The 18,296-nt window shown below is 39.0% G+C and overlaps 1 protein-coding gene across 1 annotated transcript in view; it reads right to left on the bottom strand.

The window, feature by feature from the left end:
* The window catches only part of npr2 (natriuretic peptide receptor 2), a 48,405-nt gene that overhangs the window by 23,372 nt on the left and 6,737 nt on the right, over positions 1–18,296 (bottom strand). Inside the window, exons 2-7 of the mRNA XM_088280647.1 lie at positions 14,904–15,085; positions 14,388–14,501; positions 14,145–14,280; positions 12,223–12,317; positions 7,319–7,454; positions 6,126–6,210 (exon numbers count right to left, since the gene is read on the bottom strand). Coding sequence (XP_088136773.1) covers positions 6,126–6,210; positions 7,319–7,454; positions 12,223–12,317; positions 14,145–14,280; positions 14,388–14,501; positions 14,904–15,085 — 748 coding nt within the window. The remainder of the gene's footprint in view (positions 1–6,125; positions 6,211–7,318; positions 7,455–12,222; positions 12,318–14,144; positions 14,281–14,387; positions 14,502–14,903; positions 15,086–18,296) is intronic.

Raw genomic sequence — 18,296 nt, forward strand, 5'->3', positions numbered from 1 at the left:
TAAATTGGTTAAAAAAAACATCTCAATGTTGCATATATTTTACCTAGATAATACATGTACGTTTCAAGATAAACAATGACCCATTTTCCAAGTAGTAAAAATACACCTTTATATAGTTCACAGTATGGGAAATTCTATTGTTTTCATTATTCCATATGGGCAGTCAAATCCCCAAATTGCATGACCCCAGCAATTAGACATATCCGAGTATAAAATCGTTTTGTTACATTCATGAAAATACAAACAGCAGCATTGAATACATAACGGATAGAAATGATTCCATATACTGTACTCTTTTTCATTGTTTCCATTAAAACATGTGAAATAAATATTCATTCTTATTCTTATCAACAGAAACTCTGGCTTATACTGGCTGATTAGAAAATAACTCAAATAAAGCATTTTAGTGGTGATTTGTAGCTCAAGTAGTGAAGACAGCAGCTTGTTGGTCTTGCATGATGGCGGTAGAGGCCACTGTGCTGTGCACCTCCGTGTCCATCAGCAAAGCTCCACTGGTGTCTGCAATAACAGAAAGCCACTTGTTAGCATTCGCCAATAAACATCTGGAAGGGTCTTGAAATGGTGCAATTCCCTGAATGCCAAAAGCTTTCTGATTATTTCCTCAAGGCCGAGCACTGAATAGTCACTAAAGTGCATGTTTGTCAGAAAGGCTTCAGTAAATGATTTGTAGTACTGTGCAAAAGTCTGAAGCAAACCACAAGCTTCATTGTTTTTCCGACTTTTTTTCAAACCACACATTCTAACGTAGGCCAACAGTTTCATAATAGGACAGTTCAGGTACACACAATGACGTTAAATTGATTTCCATTTCGTTGAGAGAGGAAGCTTCCTGTTATTATACCCTTCCTAACTTTGCGGCTCCTTTCAAGCAATATGATAATCATACCAAGAGATAGGAACATCAGTTTTTTTATTCTTCATGTCCGTAGTACACCCCTGGGTTCTTAATAACTGGTGTGGTAATCATACATGTGCATGTTGGGTGCCCATGCATGTGCATGAACACAATCAGACCCACTACATTGAATCATGCTGTGGCCAAGGAAGTTAATCAGAACTCACAGCAGCAGAACTTGCTCACACTAATCAGACAAAACAGACTTTAGGTGCCAAATGTGCCAGTATAAGTTTCTAAGACTTTTGCACAGTACACTCCAACAGCATGTACGAGTGTCACTTGTGGAAGAAAGTGTAAAACTGAAGCTTAGAATCCCCCAAAAATGAAAGACAGAATTACAAATATGAAATGCAGAACTAGATATGTTATAATCATGTTTAATGATTCAAATGAAAAGTATTCCAAAAGTAGAGGGCATTTTACAACATTTACCGGCCAATAGTCCAGGTCATCTAGTTCCTAAGGAAACCATGCTGTGCTTGTTGAACTGTGCGCTGTAAAAAGAAACAGAAAGGGCGGGTGTTAGTTTTTGCTTTGTCAGGGTAAAATACACAATGCTCATGAAATTATCTGATGGAAGCTTAATATTGAATTTAATCAACTCAGATGCAGATTTCGGAGATTTACCTGAGGTGGAAAGCTGCTCCTCCATCTTTCTTCCACCATTCCTCTGATCAAAATCCATTCTGATTGGCTGGTGATTAACACTTGTTAGTGTTAATGGTCAGTCGTGCAAACATGATCAAATTCTTAGGGTTATTAATAACGTATAACTTAATAATCAGGGTTTATGCCCTCAAAAGCAATCATCCATTTCACCTGAAGCACATTTTACCAATAGCACGTGATTATTTATTTATTTTTTTGCTTTGTTTTGTTTTACATTTTTAGAATTCTTCTAGTTGTTTAATTGTTTAGGACTTGTATTGGATTCATTTCATGAGACATACACAACAAAAAAATTCAATCAAAAACAAACACACAAACCTCTACAGCAGAATGTGAGTTGAATTTCCCCTCGAGTGATTGTATCGGTGTAATGAAAAAAATATATGCACAACTCGACATCATGCACTCATTTCTTTTCTTAATACTACCACTGTGGAGCCACTAATGGATTTAATCACATAAACGGCTCAAACAACTAAAGCAAAAACAGATGAAGACAACATAGCTAGAACAAATTCTTTGAATCTGGAATTTTCACGTTTGGTTCATTTTTGTGCCTGAACGTGACCTCCATGACTTTTTGCATTAATAATTAAATTTTTGGAGAATGTTGTTTCAAATGAATTCTTGAATTGGATTACCATGATTAACTAAGTCACAGATCTCCTCTTTGTATCACAGCCAGTGAAATTGTCAAATGAATTGACAACCTGCTCGAGCTCATTTCGATTGTTTATCAATTTTGATTTTAACAGCAAACTTGGATCAAGTCAATGACAATTTTCAAGAAAAATAAAACTGATCATTGAACACTTTCAATGAGACTTTAAGCCATGGTTGGTATATCTGTCACTTTTTTCAACGTATTTTAACAATAGATATTTTTTTCTTCTTCAAAATAACTAGTCATCTTTGGCCTATGAACTCACCTGCAGTGTCCCTCACGGTTCAATTCTGGGCCCAGTTATTTTTAATTGCTACATGCAACACAGATGTATATCGCCACGACAAAAGGCCAGTAAATGTCCTTTTAAATTGTATTTTAGATGTTACGTCATGGATGTCGGAAAACATTCCGCAGCTCAACCAGGACAACACGTGCTGGTTATCGGACCAGAGTCCACTATCAGAAAAAAAGTGAAGAATCTTGTTTTACTGAACAGACATATAACAGGTTGTATTTCATCATCTTAAATGGGCCACATCATGCTAAATCAAATAAAGCTAATTCGTCTCCAAGACCTAAAGTGCTGTTTTCCTTCATTCACCCATCTCTGAGCATTCCTGCTCATTCCTGCACCACCCAATCCAAGAAAACAACTGGATCCTCACGGACTCTCACCTTTCTACGTGACAAAAGTGAACAAGGATAATTTGTAGTAGGGAATTACTTGTATTTTAATGTGGAAAGCTGACAAAGTGAAACAGCGAATTGGGATGTGTGCAAATTGAGCACTTTGGGTATAAAGTGAGCGAATCGTAACATACAATTCACCAGCTGAAAACCTGATGTGATAAAAAAGAATAAATAAATACTTAAAAACACCTCTCTACTTGCCATATAAAAAGGTTTCATGTTGGGAAATCCGGTGACTTGGACTCAGGTGAAAGAAATATGTGATCTGACATCCGTAACTGAAACACTAATTTACACTTTTATTACCTGCAGAATGCATTGCTGTAATGCTTTTCTTTCTGGTCTTCCGGGGTGGGGGGAGTGTTGCACTCAGAAAGCTACAGCTGCACAATTCAGCTGCATGTCTACTTTCAAAGGGCCAGAAAAAGAGCTCGCATTACACCCAACTTAAAGTGTCTGCACCAGCTGCCTGTGTGCTACAGGAGAGGTTTTTTTTGTTTTGTTTTTTTTTATAGTAAAAATCTTGTATTAGTAGATTCAATCTTTGATGGAGGAATCATATGGTTTTGGTCTGTTCCACTGAGGCACACATAAAATCTTCATGACCCTGGGAGTGCTTTTAAAGACCAATGCGAGACAATACCAAGAGTGACGCTCATGTCACAAGAATCAATACTGTCTCTGGAGGAAGAAAACCAGCCACGACGAGATAACTCGGAAACTCTAAAATGGTTTAGAAGGTAACTTAAAAGATTTGTTTTAAAGCGAGGGACTAATAATGGTTTGATTCCAAATGAGACCTCACTCACCTGCATCTTATTAATTTATACTGTAGAAAGCATACTCTATATTCACATAAGTATTAGTTGTTTTTTTTTTTACAATGATATATTCATATATTCACTTCACTTCAATATCAGGCTACACATACGGAATGATTTTCTAGAAATTGTTTTCTTCAGGCTACTGATTGGCCAAAATAGGTTTAGAGTTTAAAGGCTTTTTTTGGTGCCACCTGTTGTGTTGGCGTACAGACAGAGACAGTCATTGTGGACTGACACTGGCGCACTATGTCCCTTGCTTGAATGCTTAGAACGCGCACCGACACTCCATTTTTGTTGTACTTTGAATAATCAAATGGCACATTTCAACAACGCAGTGCGAGCTCGGAACGTATTTCTGTGCTAATAGATGAAAAATAGATTTGCGGATTTAAGGCTACTAGAAACAGTCACCCGCCATCCATCATAACCAAACTACAGTACAAAACAAAACACATTTTGTGCTTCCCAACACGCAAAAGCTCACCGTCAGTACTCATTCATACTGAACTTCAAATGAATGCGAACTGGCGAGCGGTGCGTGCACACAAAAAAAATGTACACCAAGCTTCAATATTTCATCTATACATATGATATTGTAAATATGTTTCAATGTTGTTGTAAAACACCGTTTATTGTATATACTGTATTTTTATAACTTTGGCAATTGCGGTGGCGGCAGGTTAGCACGTCCGCCTCACAGTTCAGAGGTGGAGGGTCCGATCCCGGGCTAAGACCTACATGTGCGGAGTTTGTATGTTCTCTCCGTACCCGCGTGGGTTTTCTCCAGGTACTACGGTTTCCTCCCACATTCCTAAGACATGCATGGTAGATTGATTGGATGCGCTAAATTGTTTCTAGGTGTTAGTGTGAGTGCGAGTGGTTGTTTGTCATTGTGTGGTCTGCGATCGGCTGGCAACCAGTTCAGGGTATACCCCGCCTACTGCCCGTAGGCAGCCGTAATTGCCTCCAGCATCCCCACGACCCTTGTCAGAAAATGGATGGATGGATGGCGATGGTGGCTCTATCTCGCTCTTGTACAACGAAGGGCGTGCGCAGTGCAGTTCCTTGCTGCATCACTGTCAGCCAATCAGATGACAGTGACGAGTCACGATACGGCCTCACTAAAACCTTGACAGCCTGCGATTTAGAACCAGCTCCGAGATGGTTCTGAAAGGCGATTTCATTCTAAGAAAAAAAAAATTGAATGGAAAAACGACAACTCTGCCGACTGGGATCGCCTTATCTTCGGGCAGTAGGTCATACATCCTGAACTGGTTGCCAGCCAATCGCAGGGCACACAAAGATGAACAACCATCTGCGCTCACACTCATACCTAGGGGCAATTTAGAGTGTTCAATCGACCTGCCGTACATGTTTTTGGAATGTGGGAGGAAACGCACGCAGGCACGGGGAGAACATGCAAACTCCACACAGGAAGGCCGAAGCCGGAATCAAACCCACGACCTCTAAACTGTGAGGCCATCTTTCTAACCAGTAGTACCACTGTGCCTCCAGTAAGTACAGTATCTTGTTTCTGATTGTGATTCATTAATATGAAGTATAAAATGTGAATTTGGATATTATATATATATATATATATATATTTTTTTTTTAAGACTATTGTCATCTCCCAACCGCACACACAAATCAGTGGTTAACCTAGACAAGACATAGACATGTTTTCTTAGCAGGGTAATTGAAAACAATCATGAATCAGCAACAAGTTCAAATGAGTATAATAAAACATGACAAAAGCCCAGCACCGTTTCAGCCGCTCCTTTCCCCCATTAAATCCTGACGAGGAAAAACATGGCAGGGAAGCCTTGATCCTGCTGCTTTATACAGCTAGCAAGTACATTTACAAGAGGATAAAATGAATTACCACAGTAGTATATTGTGTTACTCATTACAAAAAGACTTCAAGACAAAACTGTGTATAAGTAGTTCATAGTTTAGCGTGAAATCCCGCAAGCACATGAGCAAATGCATTTTTCTCACATTTATCAGCCTATGTGTGTGAATCATTAAACTATGTGACATTTGGATTTAATCCGAAGCAACTCGCGAAAACAGTGAATAGACTTAATGATCATTAAGTCAGAAGGGTGTTTGGGCCCAGGGTATGAGCTCACATGACAGTTTAAACGCACCTATCCACTGTTTTAAGATCAACACCTGCTGAGCTGTTTCTGGGGCAACAATGGTGAAAATACCACACAGACACTCATTGCAGCACCACCCATGAATCTCTTTTCAATCACATCGCTTTGACGTCCCATTTAAATAACCTTTACAGTTGTACTGTTTCAAAGAGCAGCGTAGACAGACTGCGTCAGCACGATGCTTTCAAACTCACCTGTAAATGAGAAAACTGGAGATTCCAAAAATGATGAGTGCCAAGCCAGATCCCACAGCTACAATTCCCAGAACTGGCAGCTGACCTGGAAACAAGAGACGGATTCCACACTCAGTCGTCTCTCATATGTTCAACAGATGTCCACATTCATATCTTTGAAAAGGAATGAAATGGGACGCTATAAAAATTAAAAAAAAATTAAAAAACACATAGCTGCGACTATGCAAGTACCGATTCATAACGTAATATTGTTACAATCCGATAAAAACAATTCACTTAATATAAATAACACTGTCATAGCCTAACAATTAAGCCTCATAATTCAGAAAAATAGTTAAAAATCGCTTAAAAATCACAGATTTTTTTTTCTTTTTGTTTTCCGATCTGGACATAAAACTGTTTCATGAATACAAAACGATCCACTTCAGATAAGAGCCCAATAAACCTATATGAACAATATTGACTACCACAGTTAGATATGAATTAGTATTTGGATGCTGAGATTATTTGACTTAATTACGAGTTGATGAGATCCAATAAAATAGAAGCATCAGAAATTCTGCTTTGTTCCAAAGTTTAATGGTGGAGAAATTGCTGCAAACTACAATTATAAAAATAAGACTGTTCTGTTAAATTAGTATCACTGTGAGAGACGCTGCTGGGTCTCAAGATTGCGCAAGAACCAGAAGTTCCTTTCCATAACATTACATTTAGGTATTTTTTCGGTGGTCAACTCGTCTTTGGGTAGGATTAAAAGAAATGGATTTATTTATTTTTTACATTTGTTGAAAAATATATAAATCCTCTATAAGTAAATTATTGCAATGATCAGTTCCCGACCACCAGTCCATGGCCCTTTGGTACAGGGCCACACCAATTTATTTATTTATTAACTTTAATCTTATCACCAGACAGGGAATGTTCGTCAGCACCACCACTCCCCAAACTATCCGCCCCCCACGTCTCCTGTCGACGGACCGGATGGTTGCCAAAAATAAATATCAGTTGGACCATGAACCGGTGGCAGAAAACATATTGGGGACCACTACCCTAGGCTAAGCATTTTTAAAGATTAGTTGTCCGAGGACATGTAGTGCATCCACAGGGCCCAGCATGGCTTTGCATACCCCCACCCCCTTTCACAGCAAATGATACTGTGGGGAAAGGTTGATGGGAAATGGCGTATATCGTACCATCATTGCAGGAGGGGTCATCTGTGGAAAATACACAGGGTGGGTTATCCAGCGGTGGGCCCCCACTGGGCCAGTGGATCTTCTCCGTCTGGGACCAAATGATCTCTTTCATGGTTCCATTGTAGTATGCAACCAGCTGCACAAACATAATAAAAGAACATTTCTTTTGTTTTTTTTTTATCCATTGCAACCTCATTTTTTGGCAAGGACCTATAATAACCAGTATCTTCATACCAAAATATAAAAAAACATGAATTCTGTCATTTTCCACATCACTTTTCCCGTTAAGGGTCACAGGAAACCTGGCGTCGAGCCGTGCTGACGTCAGCGGCGGTTGGGGGACTGACACAAGCAGCCGACCATTCACACAAACATTCACACTAATTGGAAGTTTCAACAGATTTAATATGCATGTTATTGAACTGTGAGAAGAACCGGAGGACAGCAGAGAAGAAATTTGATTTTAAATTACAGGACCATTTGGAGAATGGAATGGAATGCAGTGATAAAAAGTCGTGTTGGGGACTTTTCATGTGTGATGAATTGAAAATTGGGAAATTCAGAGGTGGTCTTTTACAAATATCCCCACCTTTCCTCTGGGAAGAAACTGAAACAAATTGATGATTAACCCATCCATTATCCAGGCAGTTTCTCCTCACGAGGGTCGCAGGCATGATGGAGCCTATCCCAGCTATCTTTGGGCAGTCGGCGGGGTACACCCCGGACTGGTTGCCAGCCAATCGCATGGCACAAATTGATGAATAACTATTTTTTAAATAAGAGGCCATTAAAAAATGTTTGTTCAAATATTATAAAAAAGGGGGTGGGGGGTTGGCAACCAAAAATGAGTGCAATATCTCAACATTTTTAAAAGTGAAAACAATTTGTATTTTAGCAAGAAACAACAAGTTGAAGCACTTCACGGGCCACATAAAATGATGTTGTGGGCCAGATCTGGCCCCCAGATCTGAAGTTTGACACCTGTGGTCTAAAGACACTGAAGTTGGACCTGATATGGACATTTTGCATCAAGCGAGGATGCCAGCTTTAATGTTAGCTTCAGTGATTAGCAACACTTGGCTGGAGAAATAGAGGTTTCGCGAGGCCACCGATTTTGCTCTTATTAAATCACATTTAATTTTTTAACAAACTATAATAGTCTAAAATGCAACTGTGATTTCCACTCAAGAAAATATGAGAAATTTAACGCGATAGTTGAGGGACAGCTTTGTTTGTTGTTGTTTTGTGTAACCATTTTAAAATGGCCGAAATTGCAATAAACAACTAGTCATAATAGTTTTTGCCAAGATTATTTTAGTTACTTTGAATGTACATGGTAGTAAATAGATGTTAATAAATTAATGCATTGCTTGCAGTAAAATAAAAGTAAAAAAAAAAGAAAAAAAAAGAAGCATTTAAATGCCTGAGCTACTGAACTATAGTGTTGTGAATATATTGTCAGTTCAAATTGCAGTCTGAAATCATATTCAAATGTGATTTCTAATTAAAAGCCCATTAATGTCTTATTTGTGTCAAATATTACAATTAAATTAACATTAATTCTAACTGGGATGATTGTCAAAGCCTAAAATTACAGGATATGCTTCAAGTGATTTCCATAATGTGTGATTAATCAATCTAGTGACCACCAGTGACTCAATTAACAGACTCTTGCACATCAGAAACCATGACAGAAGTTATGATGAACATTGTACAGGTCGCGCCTAAAATAAGATTAACCACGAGCAAGTCGGAGAGTGATTTTTACTTTAATGGTCCAACATCTGTTTTCCTGCTGTGAAACATGACTCCTGAGTTTCATGCATGTCAGAAGGTCTTTTTTGTTTTGCTTTGTTTTGCTTTCCCTCCATGCTTGTAGCATGTTGTGTCGTCTCGACTTAAACGTGGAAGGCCATCACCCTTGTGCGGGGTCATTCAAACAATGCAGATGGAGATGAGAGTGGGGGCAGGGCCTGCAAAGACTGAAATAGGTGAAATAGTAGCTGCAGGCCTTGCGCTGCTTATCACTCCAGGGCTGCTTTTGCTTCTCTTAAGAGCAGCTACACAAAACAAATTGTATGTCCTGCATAAATTGAACATGTTTTTTGATTTTTCTGGATATGGGGAACTTTAATGCAATGTATTCCATTAACTTATTGATCAGCACAAGGATTATGGATTGGAAGATGAAGAGAATGGCTACATAGGAATATTAATGGCGTGGAACAGTGGCTGACCCTCGAGAGATTAAGAGCCAACCACTGTTACTCAATATGAAAGCCAAAGATGTCGAATGAGGTCAAGATTTGGAGTTGAGGAAGTCCACTCAAGAGTTGTCGGCTGTTCTTGTAAAGCAGTGCTTCTAAATTATTTTCTGTTAGCCCCCCCCCCCTCGCAAGAAGAAAACAATTTGCGCCCCGACCCCCCACCACCCGCTCTCCGCTGCAACTATAAATAAGAGCATTTTTGTTGCAAAACAAACCTACACCGTAGAGCTAATACTCGCTGCGCACAATGGGCAAGGAGATCGCCACTGCCAACTACTGGAGTGGATGTGCAATTACACTTTATTGTAGTACGACGGAAAAAAAGCATGTTCCCCAGGGTCACACGCGTTCCCCTCAGCATTGCACTGTCGTAAAGCAACATTATTACCTACAAATTGTAACGTGACTTAAAAATATCATGAGCTGGTGAAGGACTATTTCCAGATCAAAAGTACAGATGTGTGCCTATGCAATAGTAATTGACTTTTCTTTGTATGAAATGAACTGTATTAAAATGGAACTTGATCTCAATTCATGTTTAAATCCATAACGAAGCATCCGCTTACAAGACAGAGTTTGAATAAAATTGAATAGAAATTCTTATGGCGGTTATTTAACAAAACAATCGCATTTTTGCAGGAAACAACAACTTGAAAAAAGTGTCCTTGAGTGGGAGTTTTGAAAAACAGCAGTATTATATCTCTCATAAACAATACATAATTTTCAAACGAAATAGGTCACATTCATTGATGAATGGTTGTTGAAGAGAATGAGCTTGATAAAGCTTCTAAATCTGAGTGAATATTTACCCAGACACAAAAATGTTTGTGGAGTTAATAACGGTGTAATGAGGGCATAAATTTGACTTTCAAACTGATTTATATGTTGATTACTTCCAGGGGGGAAAATTGTTTTCAAATCAGAAGATAACAAATCTCCTGGAATAGATTGTAACCAATCGAAGCGGTTCCGTCGTAATGCTCACTTGTGGTAACGGTATTAAAAAAATGTTCTAGTGACTCAGATTCTCAGACGATGATACTGCTAAGGGGGTCAACTATGGGTGGGAGGCGGGATACGCCCAGGACTGGTCACCAGCAAAACACAAACCTTAAAACATGTATGAGAATGATAAAACCAGGCCAGCAACCCGGCCAATCGGTCAGAGAAGAAAACCAATTAAAGATAAATGAGAACAAGCCCTCCCGCTGACTGCCTCAGAGGACCTTGATGAAATTCTGACTGAAGTCAAATGTAGCTAACCCACTTCCTTTGCACTCAAAAGGGAGAAAATGTAGGAAAAAAAACTTTTACTGATCACAACACACAAATATTTTCCTCCAACTGTGGTGGAATTTTGAGGTTTTAAGCATGTTATCATTAGAGAAGTCAGGACCCCGGTATTTGTCAAGATACTAATAGCCAAAGGATGTGGCTTGAACCTACACAAAACTGTTTTTTACCTCCATCCATTCCAATGTTGAACACTGTAGAAGGAGGTCAGCCCCATCTTAAAAACACACATCTTTAGTTTTTGTTGTAATGTGGGTTTTGTGTTCTTCATTCAAAATGAATCCCATATTTCAGGTTTCAAATCGTTATAAAGGGGAAGTCAAACCATAAATGTTCCCCCCACGTCTAAACACGGCATTCTGTTTAATACTGCGTTTTTGGAATGAGTTAACCAGTAAAGTCCAATCATGGCACAGCTTCAGAAGACAGGTGAGCCATGATTGGTGGTTTCCTGAGCTTTGAGCAACTGTGATGTCATTTTCATTTGACAGAAGTGACAAATTTTAAAAAAGTTCGATTAACAAAGGCCGGAGGTTGATTTTAGTCCCGCCCACAAATCGGCCCTCGTGCAAGTGATGAACCTACTCGCGGAATGGGCAAACGACAAAAATTGCCTCCGAATGCGCCAGTACCGACTGTTTGTGTATGAAGAGACGTGAGACAGCGGTGTGCGTTCAAGCGTGCCAGTATTTCCTTATTCTGACATCACGTAACCCCTGCCTACCACCTGCTACTGCCTGGGGCATACCATTACAAGAGAGAGCGGCAATACCACAATCCCTACAACACCAACTGTGCGACCTAACTTGCATTGAGCACATTTGTGGTAAGACAAAAAAAGAAGTGGTCAAAGAAGAAGGAGACGAAGAAGAAGGTAAGCGGATTCTAATAGTAAATTAGCCAGCTAATGATGTTTAAATAAACCTCTGAGAATGTGAAGAATGTTGTATTCATATAGTTCTTGGTCTATAAAAGGTCTACTGCGCCTATTCTAAAAGAAGAAAGTGAACAGATAAGCTGCATGGTGGCAAAAAGACACTACAAGCTCATTAAACTATAACCGTAAAACACACGTACACACACACACACAGTATATGTTTGCCTTTTTTTTTTTTAATCTCTCTGAATTGCATGGAACAAGAACGGCATGGCTGACCTTAATACATTCTCACAGGTAAAAATGAGAGGATAAGAGAAGACAGCCTTTCAACTGAATTCTTGGCAAGCGGTCACAATTCTGTAAGGCTGCTTTTCATTTTCAATTTGGTCGTCTTCAACATCCTACATCGTGTGACCTGGGATAACACAAAGGCAACAATAAAAACAAACAATGGGCACACTTACCCCATACTCTCCTGTGTCCTGGTTGGTCATGGCCCAAAGGTTGATGTCTATATCCCGGGCATTTTTGTGGTCTGTGGTAACAAGACCTGTCACCCCTAGCAACAACATCCACATCAAAGGTCTGGTCAGACAGTGCCATGTTTCATGCTTTATTAAAATCCGAGCTACTTCGAACTCAAGGGGATTTTGAATAATAAAACCAAAGTAATGTCTCTTCTTCTTGTTGTGCTCTTATGTCTAGGTTTTCCGGCGATGGTGTCTTAACATCCTTCCAAAATGGTTCATGATCATACATTAGAAAGGCTCATTTCTTGGCATCACTGTGCACATCCCAAGCCGACTGCGAATGAGGCATCAAAGAGAATCACAACGATTGCCATGTCACTTCTCTCCGGTCCATGTCAATCTACGAATTCTTCAAAAAGAGCACCTTTCTTACTTTAATACTGAGAAGGGTTCAGGATAAGACGTCAGTAAAATCATTATGAAGCGGAATTCGGCCTTCAAAGCATTAAGTTTGTGACTGCCCTGCCAGTAACTTAACTGGGTTGGAACGGAGTCAGGGCCACTGGGATTTGGTAGATTATTTCACACATCCTGGCTTTGTGTTTTCCTTTAAATCATGTTTGTGCAACCACATTTAAGCACTCCTTCACAACTTCCCCATCACTGAGTGTTTTTTTATGTTTCCCCAAATTCCATGATACTTTTAGTGCACATTCGTTTGCATGCCGCTGGGCTGGAAACGAAAATGTAAAAATCTGTTGTACTGCACTCGAAGTTCGATGTTTTTGCGTGCGCTCACCTCAAACTTCAGCGGATAACTTTGCACAAAAGGGCGGAGCTTTGTTTCGTAGTGGCGCTTCGCAATGTTGCGACGGTTTCGGAGCATATGATGATGCACACTGGTTTTAAATCGGCTGCAGCCAGAACGAAACTAAATTTCTCCGTCGCATCGACCTTGCTAACTTTTTAGCAAGGCATACTGTCAGATGCACTCTCTTCCGGTCTGCTGCGCAATTGGCAGTGGATCGTAAACAAAAGATTTGATTGGCTGAAATCAGTGACGCCTTTTCCGTATTAATTAGAATTGCAGCTTCAACGTTTGCGAATGGGCCCCGAAAAGTATTCATCATAGTCCGGTCCGAACCATCTGTCGGTCCGGATCCGGACCGCGGTCCGCCATTTGGTGATGCCTTGTTTAGAGGCTATACCATAATTCCATTTGGCTTTTGTGCGTGCCAGTGATCTAAAATCGACTGAGTCAACATTCATTTGACCCCACTTAATGGTTACTGGAGGGTCACTTCAGTGGCTACAACAACGCCTGGCCTAAATAACTTTTCGAGTGCTGCTTCATTGGTGGAGGGGGAAGTGACTAACTTAACATTGGGATCAATATGACAATTATGAGTGTCACAAAAAGTGCTTTGTCGGATGCATTATTATGATTTTGATTAACTTAAAGCCCGTATCTAATTGCAACAGTGACTGTCATTTTTTTTTTTTTTTGTCAGGGTTTGGTGCAATATTGCAAACAGCTGCCAAGACATTCGCCAGACATTCCTAAAAAGATTTAATGGTTGAAAAGTAATTTTTCTTGTGGCCATCATATTTTGAGCACATTCATAAGTACTTTGCAACACGAAAAAAACAGTTTGAGACCATTAAAATTGTCGGCAAACGACTGTTTGCGACCTTGACGAATCTTGATGAAAAAAACATTCCCTAGGTATGCGAACAACTTTCAAATTTTAGAAAGATACGGACTAAAAATGTGTGTATATGTGTATATATATATATATATATATATATATACTACAATTTTTTTTCTTTATTTTTTTTTTTAGTTTTCAGAATAAACTCATTGGCTGGGTTATTGCAGAAAAGTGGATTTACTACAAAACGCACTGTAAACTCACCCCAGATTTGGCGGTTTTGTGTTCTCATTGTGATGTTGATGCCATCGTTTTGAGCTCCGCCTTCAGCCAGCGTTTCGTCCAACGCCTTTGCATACAGCACAAAGCCATCATAAAAGCTACCGGCAATGTAGTCCATCTGCAAGATGACAGTGGTTTTGTTGAAGCATTAATCCATAAAGTTGACATTATGGTCATGTCACTTCACATTAACTCCAAAATTATGTGCATTTGACTTTCACATACCAGAGATGGTTCCAAATGTACACCAAAATCCTGTTGCGCTCTAGCGTGGAGACGTCTCTGAAAGTCTTTGTATTCCGGATTATCAGGAGGTCGGTATGTTATAATGAAAACGGACTAGAAAGACAAACAGAAAAATAGAGAATACTCATATCGGTATATTGGTCTCTTTTGCAAAGACATTTCAAAAATGTATTTTACTCTTGCAATAAGCAAAATAGCATCTTTCTTTTGTTACTCTTTACATGGAGGTCTGGTTCAGAATCTTGCTTGAGGACACTTTGACATGGTCACAAGAAGGGCTGGCTTGAAAAAAAAAAAAAAATTTCCTCTTCTTAGCCCGATATTGATACATAAAAGCATATATATCGATATTTTTGTGTATGTGCACTAATTGACTGATGAGCAGGGGGTACCCCGCCTCTCGCCCACAGTCAGCTGGGATAGCTTCCAGCTTACCCAGAACTCCAGTCAGGAGAATTTGGATGAATGTGTGCGTGTGTTTTTGTTTCAGTGTACCTTAAAGACTTTGATGGGATCGTCCCAGTCAAGGTCAGAGTTTTGCCATGGTTTGCGCTCTCTCAAGCTTTCTGCAAAAACATCCAGATAAAAAATGGCGTAGTTTTCTGGGTCTGGGATCTCGCTGTTGAAGAGTTTCATGATGTTCAGGAAAGTGTCCAGGGGGCCACATATGTACACAACTGCAGTAGTGGGGGGGAAGACAACAACCATATTAGATAATTAAATGTACATCTAATCATACTTTTTTACGTTTATTTTTTATGGTGCAAAACACCTCAACTTTAACTTATAGGTACAAAAATTAGTTTTTTCCAAATTTATTTGGATTGAAAATATAATTATTAGAGGCGTAATGATTAATTAATTCATCCACAACTAATCAATTAATTACAGTATAGTGACCTAAAATCCTCAGAATTTCAGCCTCTCAGCACTAAATATTCTCAGATTTCTTTAGTTCTCTGAAAGCAGACGGATCTACTTTGACTTTGGAAAATAATGATCAATATTTATGCTAATTTGCAGACATGTAATGGATGAAACCAGTAACCAAATCATTAAATATTTATGTTACTATGTTTTCTCCAGTCAATTAAAAAAAAGGCCTGTTTTTTTTTTTTAATAAAGGCATGAATATTAATTTAAATTGGATTCATCATTTTATCAACAAAATAATCTCCAGATCAATCAATTAGTAAAATAATTGTTTAATAATTTGGCCGGATGTTTCAGGTGAAGAGAAAAGCTAAGGATAGTGTTTTTTTTTATAACGTTGACACAAGTTTAAAAAAATAAAAACACGAACAAGAAAAGCTCATACATCCCAAAACAGCGCTTTTCAGGAGATCCCAAATACAGCATGTTTGTTTAAACATTAACATTGCATTATCAAAGAAAGAAAGACATTTTTAAAACTTGAGATTGATCAGAAATTTGTAAACATTAACACCCACATGTGTGGTCTGACCAATAGTAGAGATTTGTAAAAAAAAAAAAATAATAATAATAATACATGTTCAATAATTGGCCGATGCATTGAGCGCGGTGTATGAAGAAGACAAGTGTTTACTTATTTCCCCACAAATTCTGGGTTCTGCTTCTCCAAGTAGAAGCCACTAGCCCAATACCACAGCGTAATTCATGGTCGTCATGGCAACGAAAGCCATACTTTGCATTGATATTGAGCGGGCAGGGTGAGCAGTCGCTCATTTTATAGTCATGAGATAGGATGACCGTCTCAAAACAGGGAGGCTTAAATAAAGAGGAGTAAAGTGTGCTGCAAGTTTTTATCCTTTGGGCATTTTGATGAAGTAAGAAGAAAAGTGAATTTTATTTATACAGTGAAGCACAGTCATGCATTCAGACAGTCATGCAAATAAAAAATTAGGAATCCAATCATTTTACAGTTAATAGAAATTACACACCAATGAATCTCATTAAAATAAATAAAACTTTCAGCAAACCAAATCTGTATTGTCTTAATGGAGGGGATGCTTAGACAAATGGGTTTTTGACTGCTTTTTTATCACGTCCACTCAAAGCGCAAAACGAACTTTGCACAATTTGGGACAAACAGATTCCAAGGATCTTTTAATGCTAGTTTTTAATCTAGTGTGATGAGAAAATTATGTACAAAACTACAGTAACCAAGGGACAATAAAATGAACAAGTATATGGAGGACCATGATCATTGAAGGCTCTGTTTTTGACTATTAAAAGTGGCACTGAATTCCAGAGCAAGGTACTTGACCCTTTTTTGCCGGTCAGTCCCTAGCCCTCCGGCAGCAACCTAGGTACAGGTCCGGCCTCGACCCATCCGGCCTCATTCATTAAAATTGTTGGCCTCTGACCCCATTCCGCGTTCTGAGGATATTTTTGTCGTTTTGTCGCTGATTAGGTTGAGATGAATGAACCACATCACACGCAGGAGGGGCGGAATAAAATCCACCTCCACCTTGCTTAATCTAGCCCTTTTTAAATTTTCTAATCCCACACCACCCCGCCCCCAAAATAGGTCTCCGGCTAGGCCGGAGGGTTGGACCGTTCTGCCCCCGGGACGGCCTGCCCAGCTCTGCTGAATTCTAAAATGCTTATGGTTGATTTTATTTTTATTTGATTTAAGTGTTAGCCTTGTAATTAACAGACACAGCCAACTACGTTTCAACTCTTTTACTGTAAATCATGGCATTTGTAAAACTTTCCAAATCAATTTAATTGATGTTTTTGTGGGGGGGGGTTACTATTTTTGCAATCCATGATGTTTGACCTTTAGCACATTAGTCTCTGCCAAAAAAAAAAAAAAAAGTGACTCAAACATGGCCGGTCGACAAAGGTTGTGCTGACGTTTGAACCAGGTTGCACCCAAAATGAAAAGCGTATCCAGGTAAATATTCACAGGCATGGTCCAAAAAAAACAACAACAATATCTCATTGTCTTCTCTTACGGAACTGTGTTTATAATGAACTTTCACCCTGCCACCTACACTTGACTGCTTTTACGCCACAAAAATATATAACCACCATTATTTTCATTCCAGACATATGCCGGAGTGGAGGCTCAGAGCTCAGAGGCCACTTAGCAGACATTTCCTCATTGGTTAGACTAATGTTGGACTCTGACTCTCATCTGTTCCATCACGGTTTAACCATGCCAAGTAGTTCTGCTGTCTGCTGGCCTGCACCCAAAATAAATGCCCCAACAGTCGGGGGGCAAAATGGCCTTGAGTGTTGTGGCAGCCTCAAGTAGACTGACTTGCACACAAATGCACATTCAAGTTGTTTGGTCAAGTTGTTCCACTTCACACTCTTCAAGATCATACTCTTCTGAATTTCTCCTTTCTTACCTATTAGGACAACAACACACGTTCTAATTTGACTACAAAAACGTGAAACGAAACCGCTAAAATCGACAGCCGCCGAAATAGTACCGTGAGCAACACACAAAAGTCTGTTTGAATGTCACGTATGACATAAAATGTCCAAATAAAGATGCGGAGCTCTTTGACATTTTTGCCACTGGCCTCAGAAAGAGGTGTGAAAAGAGATTAGATTTTGCGAATTATGCGAACTAAGCAGATTGACATTCAAGGCTAGACTAAAACTATCACAAATGGAAAAAAATAACTAAATGTGACGAAAACTAAAAAGCATTTTCGTCGAAAAGACTAAGACAAAGACTGAATCTAAAATGCCAGCCAAAAACAACACTGGTATACACATTGTCATGTGTTATCAAAGAATTTTATACAAAAAGCAGTTGACTTAATTTAAGACTTAAGAGACAAGTAAATTCAGTTAAAAAAATAATAATAAAATTAATAAAAAAAATAAAAATTAAAAAAAAGATAAACTTCACATTTCGGCTTTTTGATTCATAACAAAACAGAAAAC

Source organism: Idiotropiscis lumnitzeri, chromosome 18, assembly GCF_059441095.1.
Source record: "Idiotropiscis lumnitzeri isolate Australia: NSW breed Sydney's pygmy pipehorse chromosome 18, RoL_Ilum_1.0, whole genome shotgun sequence".
Taxonomy (NCBI): domain Eukaryota; kingdom Metazoa; phylum Chordata; class Actinopteri; order Syngnathiformes; family Syngnathidae; genus Idiotropiscis; species Idiotropiscis lumnitzeri.